Here is a 19,121-nt window from a genome sequence, read left to right as displayed (position 1 = left end):
CTGGTTAAAAAAAAAAAGGAAGGAAAGGTACATAGGTGAAGATGTGCCCAGTTCCTCATGTCTAATCAAGTATTCCGGTCTATCAGCTTCAGTTATTACAAGGGTCTTTTTTTTTGTTGTGATTGTTGCTTCCAGGGATATCACTGGGGCACGGTGCCTGCACTACAAATCCACTGCTCCTGGAGGCCATTGTTTACCATTTTTGTTGCCCTTGTTGTTGTTATTTTAGTTATTGCTGCTGCTGTTGTTGGATAGGACAGAGAGAAATGGAGAGAGAGGGGGAAGGTAGAGAGGGGCAGAGAAAGACAGACACTTGCAGACCTGCTTCACCTCCCATGAAGCAACCCCCCTGCAGGTGGGGAGCCAGGGGCTTGAACTAGGATACTTGCACTTTATGCCATGTGCCCCATACCTGCTGTGCTACCACCTGGCCCCCTACAAGGGTCTTCTTATAGTATTGCTCACATAATGGGATTAAGACACACTGAGATTAAAATATTTAACACATTTTATTGCCAAAATTCAGCAACACACACAAATATTCACACTTAGAGGGAGATTTTTTTCATGAGACAGAGATATACAGAGAAACTAAACTGAGATAAAGAGGCAAGGGTCATGCACGACATTCAGGACTTCATGCTTACAAGTTTAAAGTTCTACTTCTGTACCATTTCCTAGGTAGCCAGGGTTATATTTTTAGCAGATGACATAAAAATGATAAGAAGGTCAGAAGTAGGAAAAGGAACTCACCCCCTTCTCTGCTAGCAGTTTACTTGACTGTTCAAGATACTGAGCAGCTTCATACCAAATGTCAGGATGATGGCCCAGCACAAGGAGGCACTGTTCATAAGCAAACATAACTAGAAGACATTCACAAACAATATTAAATAAAAAAATTACATAAAAATCTATCAATATAAGTATCAAAAGTAAATTATTAGGACCTTCAATAACAAAATATAATTAGAGCTCTGAAGTCCCAGGGTCAATCCCCAGTCCCACCATAAGCCAGAACTGAGTAAGCCAGAACTGAGCAATGTTCTGGTCTCTTTCTCTCTCTCTCTCTGTATCTACTCTTTCTCATTAAAATAAACTAAATAAAAATATTTTTTAAAAAAGATAATTAGAAAAAAAAGTTTTGAAAGATTTATGACATCTCTATCTACCTAAGTCCATCTATTCATCCTTGATTAAATATTTATGGAGAGTCAACTATATTGTTAGGAAATGTGAAAGACAGAGTGGCTTTACCACTGAATAAGATTTCCTGCACTCAAACAGTCTACACTGTCTGAAAGACAAACATTAAGAAAACAATTATAGGAGCTAGGTATTAGCATACCCAGTAGAGCACACACATTACCGTGCATTAGGGCCTGGCTTCAAACACCTAATCCCCATCTACTGGCGGTGTTGGGGGAGTGGAAGAGAGGAAGCAGGGCTGCAGGTCTCTCTCTCTCTCTCTCTCTCTGCCCTTCTTTATCCCTCTAACCTCTCAATTTCTCTCTCTATAAAAGAAGAAAAAGAAGAAGAAGGAAAAGGAGAAGAAAACAAGGAAAGAAAGAGAAAACAACTATAAAATATAGTAGGTGATTATGTAGAGGAAAGTAGAGTGTAGTATTGAACTTTGTTATTTCTTTTTTATTATTTTTGCTTATGACAGTCAGAAATCAAGAGGGCAGAGGGAGATAGAAAGGAAGAGAGAGAGCCACCTGCAGCACTCTCAAAACCCACTAGTACTGTACTTCATGCCAGCAGTACTTGACATAGCTTAAGGAGTCAAAAAAGTTTTTAGGAGCCGAGTGGTGGCACACCTGGTTGAACGCATGTTACAATGAGCAAGGGCCTGGGTCCAAACCCCCAGTCTCTACTACAGGGGGAAAGCTTTGTGAGTGGTAAAAACAGTGTTGCAGGTGTCTTTCTGTCACTCTCCCTCTTTCCTCTAAATATCTGTGCAGTAGGTTAAGTGCACATGGTGTGAAGCCCAAGGACCGGCATTTGGAGTCAGGTTCAAGCCCCGGTTCCCCACCTGCAGGGGGGCTCCCCACCTGCAGAGGAGTCGCTTCACAAGCGGTAAAGCAGGGTACAGGTGTCTGTCTTTATCTCCCTGTCTCCCCCTCCTCTCTCAATTTTTCTCTGTCCTATCCAACAATAATAACAACAACGATAAACAACAAAGACAACAAAAGGGAAAAAAAAGAAGTTTTTAAAATAAATAAATATAATAAGAAATTAAAAAAGAAAAAAAAAAGATTTCAGTATGGAACTGGCATCTTAAAGGAAAAGTTAAAGAACAAAGTATTCTTTCTATTAATGAGACAGTAAGTGCTGTAGAGGAAACAAAATAAAAAGTGGTTTTAATAAGGAAAACAGTATGTTCAAAGACCTATAATGAGAGAACAGGTCCCCCCCCCACACACACACACTCTGCACCATAAGCCGTAGCTGAACAGTACTCTGGTAAAAAAAAAAAAAAAAAAAAAGTTTGAATATGATCAGAGATCTATATAAATTACTGAATTTGGAGAACCTTAAAAAATTAAATGGTCAAACATACTTATACTTGGAGTCTCAGGATGATTACTCTTACCTCTTTTTGTTATAAGGGTCTGATCTTCTGTACGAAGAGGGTTACTCTTTTCCCATTGTATGTATTTCTTCCACATATCCACTTGCTGAGCTTCTTGAGGAGTATTCTGAGGAGGTACTGAGGGAGCATTGCGATCTAGACCTTTCATTACGGTCTCATATTCCTAAATAAGCATTGAAAATACTATGGTAAGCCTCAAACAACTCAAATATAGAACACAAAGACAGCTTGTAGCACTTCAAAGTATCCGTTTAGTTCAAATACCTCTTTGTTAATTTAATCTAAGAATAGGGAAAAAGATAAAAAGAATTAGCCACCCAGGAACAGGATCCCAGGACAGAGTGATAAAATAGGACATCATGAGTCCCCTCTGTAGGTGATCAGAAGATCATTCTCTAGGAAAGAGGAGTTGACAGATTAATGACTGACAGCCCTATGGCATCAGTAGAGCAATCTTTGGAGGGTCAATCTGACTTTTACTCAGGTATTTTCCTTAAGTTCTAACAGTACCCCAAACCTGGTCCCGAAAGTTGTTATCTCAAAGACAGAGCAGTATCCACATAAGCAGATTCATCCCATTTCAATCCCCAGCACCATAGTAAGCCTGAGCTGAGCAGTACTTGGGTAAAAAAAAAAAAAAAAAAATTTAAATAAAAAATAAGTATTTTATCAACTTTAGGTATAATCCAGAGTATGTTAAAATGTAAATGTACAACCTTCTTTTATACGAAAAGAAAAACTTCCAAACTTGACTTACTATATTTTGTTTTTCACCATATCTATAAAGAGGTATTTCATTTCAAATATATTAGCTGATATACTTAAAACTGATAGTTAAGACTGTGAATAATTAAAAATATTACAAGCAATAACAGACAGTGAAAGCTCTTCTGTAGACACACTTAAAATAATAATTGAAGGGGGTTGAGTGGTAGCGCAGTGGGTTAAGCGCACATGGCGAAAAAGCTCAAGGACCAGTGTAAGAATCCGGGTTCGAGCCTAGCCTCCCCACCTGCAGGGGAGTCGCTTCACAGGCGGTGAAGCAGGTCTGCAGGTGTCTATCTTTCTCTCCTCCTCTCTGTCTTCCCCTCCTCTCTCTATTTCTCTCTGTCCTATCCAACAACAACAATAACTACAACAACAATAAAACATGGGCAAATAAATAAATAAAAATAATAATAATTAAAGTAAGTGACCTGATGGAAATCCATACCTTTGCTACACGCCTAGCATTCATATAATCTCTGCTCCGGTCTTCAATCATTTTTTTTGCTAAATGAATATTGATACCCTATGGAAAAAAGCAACAAGAAAGAAAAACATGCTCCATTTAAAAGATAAATATACTTTTAATACTGGCACAACAGTCAATTTATTCATTTACTAAGTTATTTTTAATACTGCTATTATTTTTCCACCATAGTTATTGTTGGGATTCTGTGGTTACATGACTCCTCCACTCCCAGCACTTACTGTTTTACCCAGATAGAGGATGACAAATAGAGGGAGACACAGAGAGAGTAGGACAGAGACTCTAGCACTGCTCTGCTGCCCATGAAGCTTCCACCATGCAAATGCTCCATTATGGTGGTCAGGGATTCAAGGCCAAGTGAAATCTCTACCAGAAATCTCTACCAGATTTCTCAGCCCCTCATTTATTAAGTTACTTTACTTTTCTTTATTTTTTAGCCACCAGGGTTGTCAGTGGGGCTTAGTGACTAAATAACTACAATGCTCCTGATAGTCACCTATTTTTTTTTCTTTTCATTTGTATCCTCTAGCTAGAGGGTGAAAGACAGAACTAGAGTATGTGACAGAAAGGAGACACACCACAGAATCACTCCACTACTCATGAAGTTTCCCCTTACAAGCACTCCCTCCCAGGTCCTCATGGATGTTAATGTGCATTCTACCAAGTATGCTGTCCCCTCAACCTCACTAAATTACTTTAAAAATTTCTATGGTATGTTCTAAAAATAGCTCATCACTTATGATTCTGAAACCTTACCAAAATATTAGGAATGGCTCTTGTATTATAGTGAATATAAAAAATATTAGATACATGTAGCACTGATATTCAGGTATCTCATAGCAGAAAGGTAGAATCTACAAATTCAAAAATTAAAATGGGAACCATGGTACAGCAGATGGAGCAGTGGATTTGAAAGACTGAGATTCTTCCGAAGTTCCATCCCTGGCATAGCATATGTCTGAATGATGTTTACTCTCCAAACAAACAAATTTTTAAAAAAAAATAAAAATGACTTGGCTATAACAATGAACTATTCTGTTCTAGTTTACCTCTTCATACTTGTTATAGTCTCTCCAGAGTTGTTCAATGTTGATCATTGGATTAACACAACCTCGCTGATAAACTCTTCGGACAGCTGTTATTCTCTGATTTTCTGCATAAGATCCAACAGCTTCCCTGAGGTTAAATTAAAAGGATGCCATCAATTATATTGTAATTGTATGATATGGTGACTATATTATAATTATTTATATAGCTAAATAAGCTGTTCATACATACATAAAACTATAAACACACTTACACGCCCTTTAAGAAATTGATGTAATCCACCCAAATCTAAGGAGGAAAAAAATAATATATTAATATCTTTCTAGATATTTTCAAGTGTACAAATTATACAGAATAAAAAATTTAACTTTACCTGATAAGACATAATTTCCATTCCAATTTTGTCCAGTGCAAAGTCATAGGCTTGAGCCATTTTTTCTCTAAAACAATTGAGGTGTTTTTAAAATTGTGTTATGAACAAATATCTAAAATTAAAACATAATATAACTTCTATTCACAAGTTAAGAATAGAATTTGAATGTTTTCTCTAAAAAGACATTTTCTGCAAGTATATAAAGTAGTTCTTTAGGGGCCGGGTGGTGGCACACATGTTACAATATGCAAGGACCTGGGTTTGAGCCCCTGGTCCCCACCTGTAAGGGGAGAGCTTTGCAAGTGGTAAAGCAGTGCTGCAGGTGTCTGTCTCTCTCCTTCTCTACCACCCACTTCCCTCTTGATTTCTGGCTGTCTCTATCCAATAAATAAATAAAGATAAATAAAGTAGTTTATTGTTAAAATTACTATTAGTTTATATGCTCTGTTCCTTTTCCTACTGCTTGTGAGTATATCAAAGATAAAGCCCATGTTTTTGCTTTTCTTTCTGTCCTTTCAATCACCTTATATGTACAGCAGATTCAAATGTAAAAACAACCGGTTCTTTGATCAAGGAAGTAAGTTATATCTGACAATCTATTAGCTCTGAAATAAAATTTAGGGAAAAGTTCCAAAAGGATAATGGGGGAAAAGGAATTTAACATAGACTTCAAGTTATAGAACAACATGCCTATGTATAAGTATTTGAATGGTTCACCATTCAGATTCAGCAAACATGGACACATATGTAATTCATAATGGAAAGGGCAGCTACATGACCAAATAGTTGTCCAAGACACCTTGGAATCCTCAGGTAGTACAGTGCTTTGTAATCTGACAAAAGTGGTACCGTACACAAGTAATAAGATTTTTCTTTTTTTTTAAATTAAGTTTGACATGGGCTTGGATGATTCAGTTCTCTACAATAAGATTAATACTGGTGACTTTGTCTGAATCACTTTTTCCAAGTTTTATGAATCCTACCTCATGCACCTACCTAGTGAGTAATCTCTGGCCTCAGATGTTCATTATAACGGGATTTATTTATCTATTCATGAGAAATATAGGACTATGGGGATAGAATCATAGCATAACGGAGTCGGGTGGTAGCGCAGCAGGTTAAGCGCAGGTGGCACAAAGCGCAAGGACCGGTGTAAGGATCCCTGTTCAAGCCCCCAACTCCCTACCTGCAGGGGAGTCGCTTCACAGGCGGTGAAGCAGGTCTGCAGGTGTCTATCTATCTTTCTCTCCTCCTCTCTCCATTTCTCTCTGTCCTATCCAACAACAACGACATCAAAAACAACAATGATAACTACAACAATAAAACAACAAAGGCAACAAAATAATTAAAAAAGAATCAGAGCATAACTCTAGCATATACAGGGATGGGATAAAACGAAGGACGTCATGCTTGAAAGTTCAAGGTTTTAAAAAATATTTATTTATTTATTCCCTTTTGTTGCCCTTGTTTTATTGTTGTAGTTATTATTAATGTCGTTGTTGTTGGACAGAACAGAGAGAAATGGAGAGAAGGGGAAGACAGAGGGGGAGAGAAAGACACCTGCAGACCTGCTTCACCGCTTGTGAAGCGACTCCCCTGCAAGTGGGGAACCTTGGGTTGGAACCAGGATCCTTAAGCGGGTCTGTGCGCTTAAGCCGCTGCGCTACCGCCCTGACTCCCAAGTTCAAGGTTTAATCCACTAAACCACCTCCTTTGCCACACTTGCATTTTTTTCTTTAAAAGATTTCATTTGTTTATTAAAGAGAAAGAGAGGAGGAGAGAGAGAAAAAAACAGACATCACTCTGGTAAATGTGCTGCTGGGGACTGAACTCAGGACCTCATGCTTTAGAGTCCGATCTACTGCGCCACCTCCTGGACCACCACACTTGCATTTTTTAAAAAAGATTTGTGAGAGAGAAGGAAGTGAGAGCCAGAGAATCAATCTGGCATATGTGATACCAGGGATCAAACTCTGGACCTTATGTTTAAGAGCCTTAGTGTTTTATCCATTGCACCACCTCCTGAGTTGCAACTTGCATTAATTTTTAATTTTTATTGCCTCCAGGGTTACCGCTGGAGCTCAGTGTCAGCACTACCAATACATTGCCTTGGTGGTCACTTTTTTTTTTTTTTTCTTTTCTCTTCTTTTCTTTTGCTTTTTCTTTTCCTCTGTTTTATTTGATAGGACAGAGAGAAATTGAGAGGAGAAGAGAGACAGGGAGAAAGACAGACACCTGTAGCACAGTTTTAACACTTGTGAATATTCTCCCTGCAGGTGGGGAGTGGGGGCCCCAACCAGGGTCCTTGCACATGGTAATGTGTGTGCTCACTAGGTATGCCACTGCTCAGCTCCCACATGCATACATTTTCAAGATCCCGATTAACTTACTTGTAACTTGGTAGTTTACCCTTGGTTTCTCGGACATAGGAAAGATAACACTTCCATAAATCAATGTGCAAAACCTTCATGAGGCACCTCTGAAATAACTGCAAATACAGGAATATACTATCAAAATTCCCAATTAAAATTCATGTGCATGGGGTAGAAAAAAAATTTAATTCTTTTTCTTTTCTATTTTTCATATTTTCTTTTGGAAAGGATGGAAAGAGAGGGAAATAGGCAGAGGGAGAGAGTGAAAGACCGTAGCATCGAAGGTTCCTTCAATGTGATGGGGACCAATTTCAAATCTGGGTTACCCACATGCTAAAGCGGCGCACTATCCAGAGAGCTATTTTGTTAGTCTTTTTTTAAAATTAATGATTTAACAGTGTTAAAAAAAAAAAGGACTGTAAAATTTCAGGTCTATAATTTCACACCTATCCATGCTGTGTAAGTCATCACACCTTAGCCGGATCACTGCTCATCTCTGGCTGTGGTCATGCCAACAACTAAATCTGGGACCTCAGATACTAAAACACTAAAGTCATCTGCAGGACCACTATGCTATCTCCCAGGCCAATTTGCTTCTTCTAGTGAATTTACCTTATAAGTAAATAACAAAGAATTCCTTCATTTCAATTTAGATCAAAGCCATTTCCATTATTTATCTGCAAATATTTTCCCAAAATTATGCATGTTTTCAACCATGCAAAATGCTGCAAAAATATAATGTGCTCCAATATAAACAATCTTTAGTTAACAATATTTGTTAACTTGTTATATTTGCCTTATGTGGTAAAATTCAAAATATACTTGACAACTTACCTTTTCAACCTTGTCATAATTTTTAGCTTTAATCTAAAGAGAAATAGAAAGACTTAACATTATTTTTCTAGAATACTATAGTACTATCTCTTAGTATTTTAAAAATTGACTTTGCATATCCATTCCCACAACTAAAAGTTTGAACTCAATATAACATGGATATGTGTTATAAATACATTTTTCTAAACTGATTCCATATAATATTCATACTTGTGTGAAAATTCCTTAGATTTTAGAGCTACTAAGAAAATCTGAGTAGAATAGCAAAAAAAAAAAAAAAAAAAAAAAAAGGATTTGCTAAATTTAAGAACCCATAATTTTTAGGTAATTACCACATTCCAGGCACTGTGCCAGGCACAGTGGCTAATACAGTGAACAAGACATTTATGAGTCTTCATAGTTTACACTTTTATGAGGAAGATAGGTGCCAAGATAAGGGAGCTACAGAGCATTATGGGAGCATTTAAGAGCATACTAGTCAGACTTAAGACAAAATTAAACTAAAGAATGAGGCACTAAACTGGGAACAGTAGAAGGAATAGCATGTGCTAAAACATTTCTTGGGGAGCCAGGTGGTGGCACATGCGGTTAAGTGCACATAGTACTATGCACAAAGACCAGGGTTCTAGACTCCCCTCCCCACACGCAGCAGGGAAGCTTCATAAGTGGTGAAGCAGGTCTGCAGGTGTCTCTTTTTCTCTTCATCTCTATCTCCCCATCCCTCTCAATTTCTTTCTGTTCTATAGAATAAAATGGGGGGGGGGGAAGGGAGGAAGGGAGGAGGAGAAAAAAAAAAAGGCAACCAGGAGCTGTGGCTTCATGGTGCTGGCACCAAGCCCCAGTGATAACCCTGGAGACAAAACTAAACAAAACATCACTTTCATTTTCACCAAATGGAAGGCTTAGTTAGATCTACTATGGCGTATCAGCAAATCCTTCCTTCACCCTGACAGGTGAATAATGTGATTGGTCAGAGAAATCTGTGGCTGTGGCCCTTTACTCTCAATTGTATACGTAAGTATTCCCATATTATTCTGATTTAAGTATGAGAACTGAACTTTCTTTTAATGACTTGCAATTTCTCTTTAGAGCTGGTGAAGTTTCCACTTAATTATAACCATAAGCATAATACATAACCTTTAAAGGACATAACTAAAGACAGGCCTTTGCTCTTTAAAGTAGTTTAGTCAAGACTCCAGTCAGACCAACTAGATTCACATGTTGATTACCCACTTAACACTCTTTTTCCCCTCATGGATGAATAAGTAAAGGAGATAAGAGTACTCATTAATTAGGGCTCTTATGAGAATTCAGTGAGTTAACATGAAGTCATTTGAACATAGCTGGCAGAGTGAGAACATGATAATCACTGTCATTTATTACTGCCACAAATTCTTCCTGAATAACCTTGTTCACATATTTTCATGTTTTAAAATTATTGCCTTTGTTTTTTCTATTCTTTACCTCCTAGAACGCCTAACAACAAGTGGAATCTCCTTGATCTATTCTCAAAGTCTGTGACCTTTTGGATTTTTCTCCTGATTTAACAATGTAATCTATTAACCTCCCAGTAAAGAATTAAAAAAGAAGGTAGGGGTAGACAGCATAATAATGGTTATGCAAAGAGACTCTCATGCCTGAGGTTCCAAAGTCCAAGGTTCAATCCCCATCACCACCATCAACCAGAACTGAGCAGTGCTCTGGTAAACAAAAAACATTTAAACAAGGGTTGGTGGGGTATACCCAGTTAAACATACACATTATCATATGCAAAGATGCAGGTTCAAGCCCCTGGCCTCCACTTTCAGAGAGAGAAAACTTCATGAGCAGTGAAGTAGTGCCTTCTCTGTCTTTATCTAAATTAAACCAAAAATAAAATAAGCACATAATGGCTATGCAAAAACACTTATGTCTGAGACTCTGAGGTCCTCAGTTCAAACCCTGCCACAACCATAAATCAGAGTTGAGATTGCTCTGGTAAAAAATAATAAATATAAAAGTAAGGCAGATCTAGAGCTGGGGAGCTTCACAGTGGCAACACACAGAATTTGCGTGGGATAGTCTGAATCCTGGCACCATCAATAGCAAGAGCTAAAGAGAGCTCTGGTGATATCAACATCAACAACAAAACAAACTACAACCACTGGGAACATAAATTAATGTTCATCAGCTCTTAGTATTAGGGAATTACACATCAAAACAACTATGAAATATCTCATACTTTTGAGAATGCTATTTATCCAAAAGGCAGAAAATAGCTGTCAGGGAAGAGGTAGCTAGTCTAGGCCTTGTACGCTGCTGATGGGAATGTAAACTGGTACAGTCACTCTGGAAAACATGGAGAGTCCTAAAGAAATGAAAAAAATCTATACAATCCTGTTAGCCCATTTCTATTCATCTGAAAAATTCAAAAACATCAATCAAATGTTTAAAACTTATGCATGTATAAACTATTGTATTTACTGTTGAATGTAAAACATTAATTCCCCAATAAAGAAATAGATTTAAAAAAATTAAATAAAAAAAGAGAAAGAAATGTTTAAAACACCCCCTCATGTGTTTATTGCACCCTTATTCACAATAGTAAGGAAAAATCTAAATACTCATCAACAGATAAAGATGTCACACACACACACACACACACACACACACACACACTGGAGTATGCTGCTATAAAAAATATGAAATGCCACCATTTGCAACATGGGTGAACATGGAGGTTCATGTAGTCAGTTAAATAAGTCAAATGGAAAAAGACAAATACTGTATAACTTCATTTACATGTAGTATATTTAAAAAAAAAATTAAATGAAACAAAATTAAAGTTATAAGACTGGTAAGTAGTTACCAGAAAGGAATATAGGAGGAAAAGGATAGTGTGTATGGGTGTGTGTGTTCATAAAAATGAAATGAAATTTCAGTTTTTTTGTTATATGACAACAGAAGAACTAGAACTTAGAACTTCACATATGCACAATGTAGAGCAACCAACCTGACCCAATTATTTGTTTATTTTAGAGTTAGGGTAAGCAGAGTAGAGACATCAAAGAGTCACTCCCACCTTCCATGATACTTCCATGTGGCAGAGCTCAAATCCAGATTCTGACACATAGCAAGGTATCTCCTGGTTCCAATTTTTAAAAAATAACTTAACTTTAAATTACAGGGACTAGGGTTGGGGAGACAGCATAATGGTTATGCATGCCTGAGGCTCGGAGGTCCCAGGTTCAATCCCCAGCGACATGGTTAGTTAGAACTAAATAGTGCTCTAGTCTTTCTCTCTATATCTCTCATTAAAATAAAACAAATAGGGAGGCGGGTGGTAGTGCAGTGGGGGTAAGCACAGGTGGCGCCAAGCGCAAGGACTGGAGTAAGTAAGGATCCTGATTTGAGCTCCTGGCTCCCTGACCTGCAGGGGAGTCACTTCACAGGTGGTGAAGCAGGTCTGCAGGTGTCTCTCTCTCTCCCCCTCCTCTCTCCATTGCTCTCTGTCCCATCCAACCATGATGACATCAACACAACAATAATAACTACAACAATAAAACAAGGGCAGCAAAAGGGAATAAGTAAATATTTAAAAAAGGTAAACTTTATTTTAAAAAATAAAACAAATAAAAATGTATTTTAAATATTACAGGGATTAAGGGTGGTGGTGCAACTGATTTGAGTGCACACACTACCATGTGCAAGGAGCAGGATTCAAACCCATGGTCCCCACCTGCAGGGGGAAAGCTTCATGAGCAATAAAGCAGTACTACAGGTATCTTGTCTGTCTCTTTCTATATACTCATTTATATTCCTTCTTGGTTTCTGTCCCTATCCAGTACATAATAAATTAAAAAAGAAATCTGTATTTAGTCTTTAGTTACCAAGCTTTTTTGTAATATTTTCTTATTTATTTATTGGATAGAGACTGAGAAATTGAGAGGGAAAGGAGAGGGAGAGAGTGAGAGACATCTGCAGCACTTCCTCACCGCTCATCAATCTTCTCCCCTGCAGGTGGAGGCTGGGAGCTTGAACCCAGGCCCTTGTGCACTGTAATATGTACATTCAACCCAGTATGCCACTACCCAGTCCCAGTTTTCAAACTTTAATGTGTACTCAGTCATTCAAGGTGATTTGTTTTTTTAATAGAGATAGAAAGGTAAAGGGAAGTAGGGAGAGACAGAGACAAGTACAGCATTGCTTCAGCACTTGTGAAGCTACTCTCTGCAGGTGGGGACTAAGAGCTTGAACTCAAGTTCTTGCACACTTGTAAAGTGTGAGCTTTTCCAGGTATGGTACTAAGGTGATTGTTAATGTGTGAATTTCTGCATTTTTTAAAAAATAAAATCACTTTGTGGTCCGGGAGGTGGCACAGTGGATAAGGCTTTGGGCTCTCAAGCATGAGGTCCCAAGTTCAATACCCGGCAGCACATGTACCAGAGTGATGTCTGGTTCTTTCTCTCTCTTTCCTATCATTTCTCATGAATAAATAAATAAAATCTTTAAAATAAATAAAATCATTTGTGGGAGATCAAAATTTATAAGACTGCTGTCACAGGTTTCTTATATGAAAAAGGACAAGAATAAAAAATATTCTAAGCTTTTTAATAAATATTTTATTTTATTGTATTTTATTTTTTATATTTATTTATTTCCTTTTGTTGCCCCCGATGTTCCATTGTTGTAGTCATCATTGTTGTCCTTGTTGTTGGATAGGACAGAGAGAAATGGAGAGAGGAAGGGAAGACAGAGAGGAGAGAAAGATAGACACCTGCAGACCCGCCCCACTGCCTGTGAAGTGACTCCCCTGCAGATGGGGAGCCCTTGCCAGAACCAGGATCCTTAGCCGGTCCCTGCGCTTTGCACCACGTGCAGTCAACCCTCTTCGCTACCGCCCAACTCCCTTAATAAACATTTTATACAGTAAAAAGATAGTTAGAAATGCTACCAAGATTCATTTTTTAATTAGAATGAGTTATTTAGCACAGAGTAAAAGAACTGTAACACACTGAGTAAACAAATGTCTGTTCCTGATACTTTTGAACAATTCCCATTTTCCTTGTTAATTTTCACAATTATGTTCTATGGATGTAATGAATATTGTGTTCTGGAACTAAAGCTATCTTCTGTGCATTTAGAACCAATAATCAAGCTGGGCAGGCAGCATGATTATGCAAAAGATTTTCACACCTAAGGCACCAAAGGTGCCAGGTTCAATCCTCAACACCACCATATGCCAGAGCAGAACAGTGCTCTGGTCTCTCTCCGTTAAAATAAAATAGAACTAGTGACCCCATAGCAGATCATTTCATTTTGTAAAATGTCAGCCTTGTCAGAAGAAGTCAAACAATTTTCAACCAACTGTGGTAATGTCTTTTTTTTTTAAATAGATCACTTTATTGAGGAAATGTTGATTTACAAGACTTGTGAACACCCATTTTTTAATACACAGAGGTCAGTTATAATACTTACCTAGAAAGTTTTTATAAGGACATCTAAAGAAACAATAATATATATTTGTTTGTTTGTTTTGTTTTTGTTTTAATGCTACTAGGGCTCAAACCCAACTCCTTGCCTTTGGTAATATGTGCACTTAACCAGATATGCCACTGCCTGGCCCACAAGAAACCACAATATTTAACTACTCAAAATAATTTACCACTAGCTTTTTAATAATACCCTATTGAGCACCTTATGAAACACTGATATAACTGCATATAAAAGTAACAATTTTTCTTTAAATAATTAAAAAATTATTAAATAATTTTTTGATTTGTGATTAGTAGCACTTTGCAAGACCCTAAGATTATAGGGTATAGTCCCACACTACCCAACACCAGTTTTGTGCCCCTACCCTTCCGCCATAGTTCTCAGAAACTCTCAAAGACAAATCAAAGAGTAGAAAACAGTCTAAATGCTCAAGGACAGATGATGACTAGACAAAGCAGTTATGGGATATGTAGTCCAAGGAATACTATTCTGTAATCAAAAGGTACTGATTGTGTCCTTTGGGACAAAACGGATGGAAGTGAAGGTGATTATGCTTAGTGAAATAAAAATGTTTTCTTAGAGAAATAAACTGGGTGGCCAGGTGGTGGTGTACCTGGTTGAGCATACGTTACAAAGCAGAAGGACCTCGGTTCTAGCCACCAACCCCCATCTGCAGGGGGAAAGCTTTGCAAGTGGTGAAGTGGTATTTTAAAGTGTCTCTCTGTCTCCCTCCCTATAACCCCCTACCCTCTCAATTCTGGGTCTCTATCCAATAAATAAGATAAAAACATTAATTCTTAAAAAACTATTTAAAATGGTATATGTTGACTATGATTTTCTCACATACAACTTTTTCCTTATTATAATACTTAAGAATCCAAATCAAGGGACCAAATGGTGGTTCACCTGGTTGAGCACACACATTATAGTGCACAAGAATCTAGGTTCAAGCCCCTAGTCCTCACCTGCAGGGGGAAAGCTTCACGAGTGGTGAGCAGGTGTCTCTCTATCCAATAAATAAATAAAGATAATTTTAAAAAAAATAATCCAAATCAGTTATTAATAAGTACATTTAAGTTTTTTAATTTTTTAAAATATTTATTCCTTTTGTTGCCCTTGTTTTTTATTGTTGTAGTTATTATGGAGAGAGATGGGGAAGACAGAGAGGGGGCGAGAAAGACAGACACCTGCTGACCTACTCCACCGCCCGTGAGGCAACTCCCCTGAAGGTGGGAAGCTGGGGGCTCAGCCCGGGATCCTTACTCCAGTCCTTGCACTTTGCGCCATGTGCGCTTGACCCACCATGCTACTGCCTGACTCCCTTAAGTTTTATTTTTTACTCTACAATAATTTTTAGATGGTTTAAAACCCTATATGACAATTGAACTAAACATAATGGAACAGAGGTGGGGAATGAAAGGCCTGTGAAATTACTTGGTTTGGCTTGGCCAAGGTAACTACAGGCAGAATTCAAAATTTAGTAAACTTAGGGATTTTCTTCATAGCAACACTAAATGCTAATTTTTAAAATGATATTTTTGTATGGCCCTCAAAGAAAAAAGCTTCTCCGGGGGTCGGGCGGTGGCGCAGTGGGTTAAGCGCACGTGGCGCAAAGCGCAGGGACAGGAGTAAGGATCCCGTTGGAGCCCCCGGCTCCCCACCTGTAGGGGAGTCGCTTCACGGGTGGTGAAGCAGGTCTGCAGGTGTCTGTCTTTCTCTCCCCGCCCCCTGTCTTCCCCTCCTCTCTACATTTTTCTCTGTCCTATCCAACAACAAAGCAACGTCAACAATGGCAATAATAACCGCAATGAGGCTGCAACAACTAGGGCAATAAAAAGGGGGAAAAATGGCCTCCAGGAGCGGTGGATTCATGGTGCAGGCACCGAGCCCAGCAATAACCCTGGAGGAAAAAAAAAAAAAAAAAAGAAAAAAGCTTCTCCACCACTGCTATAGAGGAAAGTAAAAATAATCTAATGGAAAGTAGCTATGTATTTTAACACAGACTAGTTCATAGTAACTAAGTCAATAGTTATGTTTGATGATATTACATAGCAGAGATAGGGCTAGAACTCAGCTCAAGAGAATATACATGGCAGCTGTTTTAACAATGAGTGAATTGTAAACCCACATTCCTAATTTGTTCCAGCATCATTCGTAATCTATATACATGCAATTCTGTGAAATTTAAGACAATCAATTTAAATAGAATGAGTTGTAACAGCTATTTGTTTCTGCTTAATTATTAAAAAGTTATAGTCCCACCAAAGTAAAAGACTCTGGGGTGGGTGGGTGGGGAGAATACAGGTCCAAGGATGACAGAGGACCTAGTGGGGGTTGTATTGTTATATGGAAAACTGGGGAATGTTATGCACATACAAACTATTGTATTTACTGTTAAATGTAAAACATTAATTCTCCAATAAAGAAATTAAAAAAAAAGTTATAGTCCCTACCGTGAAATGCTAAATATAAACCTCATTTTTGCAACCTAGGAAGTGGCACAGCAGTTAGGGCACTGGACTGAAGAGTCCTGAGTTCGATCTCCAGTATTGCATATACCAGAATAATGATTTGTTCCTCTTCTCTTTCACTAATAAATACACACACACACACACACACACACACACACACACACACACAAACAAACACATACACAGTGTTCCAATTAATAGTCTTTGGTCATCATTGGGTTTCACTGCCCAAGGCCTATTTTTTCCACAGACAGAGACAGACAGGGAAACATGCCACAGCACAGAAGCTTTATTCAGTGCAGTAAGAGCCAGGCTAGAAATTTGGTCAAATGCATGACAATGCAAGCAAATTATCTAAACTATCTAGATCCACCAACAGATTTTTAAATTGCTAACACAGAGTTGCAAGTTCTTCTAACACCAAATGCTAGATGCTTTTTTTTTCCATTTCTTTTTCTTCTTCAGTTCCACTAGTAATGTGAAAAATATGCATGAATCAGTTACAGCAAATTTAAGGATTGTAATGAATTTGTTTTAAAGTAAAGATATCAGGAAGTGTCAGCAAAAATCTTCTAACTTCTCCCAGGGCCTTACATCTTTGGGATTTCACTGTTTCTGATATTCTCTCTCTCTCTCTCCACACCCTACTCAAAAGAGAAAGTAGGAAAGGGGAGAAGAAACACCACAGCCCCACTCCACCATTCAGGTCAGTGATAGGCAAGAGTGCTCCCATGTGATGTCAGGGGTTTGAATCCAGGTCCTAAACATGACTAAGTTATCTCCCAGCAATTATCTGTCTATATTATGTAACAGCCCCCACCCCAGCTCTGGAGAGGTGTAGTTATGACTTTTAAACTAGTTGATAATTCATAAATTTAGATCCTCCAGGCATTTTAAAATGTGTCACAGAAATGAAATTAGTTAAATATCAGTGAAAGTATGGACAACTTAATCTCATTATGGTTGAAATAAAAATGTGTTAAGCAAAATAGGACTATCCATATTGTTTGAATGTTACTAAATTAAGTATTAATCTTTGCTTTCATGAACCAACTAAAAAGCATCTGTAGTACATACTTAAATTTTACCAATATGTTGCATGCCAATTCAAAGTACTAAAGAAAATTTCACCGAGGAAGTGGAATCTAGGCCACTAATGTGAAGCTAGTGTAAGACCTGAAAGGATAGTTCTATGAAATTTTCTGTGGGGAAATCGAACTGGAAAAACTGTTTAGCTAACTATGGCTGAGGTCCATTAAAGTACCTAAAATCTGACATACAAAATTAAGTATCACCCATTAGTAATGTCTAAAAATGGTGGTTCATCCACAGTATGGTGATGGACACAGAAAATACACAGGTGGCTTTCAACGCTGTGGGATAAAGCAAATAGTACCTTGTTGAAAGAAATGGTAGAAAAGTTGTTGTCATCATCCATAAGTGGGGTAGTTAGTCTAGTTTTGGGAAAGGGTTAAGAGAGAAAACCAGTAGCGTAGTGAGGGAAGCCCCACCCCACACACACACACTTGAAAAGACAATAAAAAGAGGTATTTGAGCCATGGGAACAAAAACTTAAAAATGTCATGAAAGTTGTTTTATAGTCAAATGTACTTTTATTGGATATAGAATGAGGTAGATTGTTTAAAGTGAGGAGAAAAGCTATTGGCTTTCAAACAGTAGGATTAAAGTTGAGTATTTGAGTCACATTACCTCCAAAACTTTTAATATACACACCCAAATTATCTAAATACTTAAGATATTAAGTATACTGTCTGAAGCAGAGAATCACCAGGGAAAGAGCAGAAACTCAAAAGTGGACTTGAGATAAGAGAAAAATGAAGTTGTATCTAAGAAGTCAAAGATCAATATTTAAAATGAGAGACAAAACAGACTTGGTGACTGGAGAAATGGTTAAACTTAAGAATTATTACTTTTTACTTAAGAGGAGAAAACTCAAAAATAAGGATTTAGTAATCTGTCCATGATCACACAATTGAGGTCTTATCTACATACACTGCTTCTCAACAAGTAAATGAGTTATTGAAAGAATGCTCATATTATAATCAATAAAATGTATCAAATGTTTTGTCCAAACAATGAGATGGGATACACACACTCACAACATTGCTTTTTCTGTCTTCTTCTTCTTTTTTTTTTTTTTTTTTTTTAACAAGAGCACTACTCAGCTCTAGTTTATGGTGATGCAGGAGGATGAACATGGGACTTGGGAGCCTCAGGCCTGAGAGTCTCTTTGCATAATTTATTATGCTATCTACTATCTACCCCTGCAAGCCCCCATCTTTAAAAGCAATGATGTATGTTTATAAAATAAAATGGTTATGCCTATTTTATTAATTTTATTTATTGTTTCCAAGCCCTTTTGCTTGCACAAGTCACTGCTCCCAGTGGACTTTTTTTTTTTCTTTTAATTTCAGTTAGACAGGGAAAGAACAGATAGCACAGCACCATTTCACCATTCAGTTTCCCCTTGGTGCCTACCATGCTTCTCATATGTAGTTCTGGGGACTCAAATCTTGGGCATGGCAAAATGTGCGCTCTACTGGCTGGGCTACCTACCAGTCCCACACTATATATATATATATATATATATATATATATATATATATATATATATATATATATATATATATATATATGAATTTAAAATATGTATATTTATTTATTCCCTTTTGTTGCCCTTGTT

The 19,121-nt window shown here is 37.6% G+C and overlaps 1 protein-coding gene across 2 annotated transcripts in view; it reads right to left on the bottom strand.

Annotated features, from left to right (window-relative positions):
* Positions 1-19,121, bottom strand: part of CSTF3 (cleavage stimulation factor subunit 3) — an 87,908-nt gene that overhangs the window by 21,100 nt on the left and 47,687 nt on the right. For both annotated transcript variants that reach the window (XM_060176630.1, XM_007530093.3), the window contains 8 exons: positions 8,472-8,504; positions 7,656-7,753; positions 5,266-5,332; positions 5,146-5,180; positions 4,895-5,021; positions 3,807-3,884; positions 2,594-2,756; positions 754-863 (listed from right to left, as the gene is read on the bottom strand). In XM_060176630.1, the coding sequence (XP_060032613.1) occupies positions 754-863; positions 2,594-2,756; positions 3,807-3,884; positions 4,895-5,021; positions 5,146-5,180; positions 5,266-5,332; positions 7,656-7,753; positions 8,472-8,504 (711 nt within the window). The remainder of the gene's footprint in view (positions 1-753; positions 864-2,593; positions 2,757-3,806; positions 3,885-4,894; positions 5,022-5,145; positions 5,181-5,265; positions 5,333-7,655; positions 7,754-8,471; positions 8,505-19,121) is intronic.

The sequence above is a fragment of the Erinaceus europaeus genome, chromosome 17 (assembly GCF_950295315.1).
Source record: "Erinaceus europaeus chromosome 17, mEriEur2.1, whole genome shotgun sequence".
Lineage (NCBI taxonomy): Eukaryota > Metazoa > Chordata > Mammalia > Eulipotyphla > Erinaceidae > Erinaceus > Erinaceus europaeus.
Note: the sequence above shows the minus strand (reverse complement) of the source record. Positions and strands in the feature narration are given on the sequence as shown.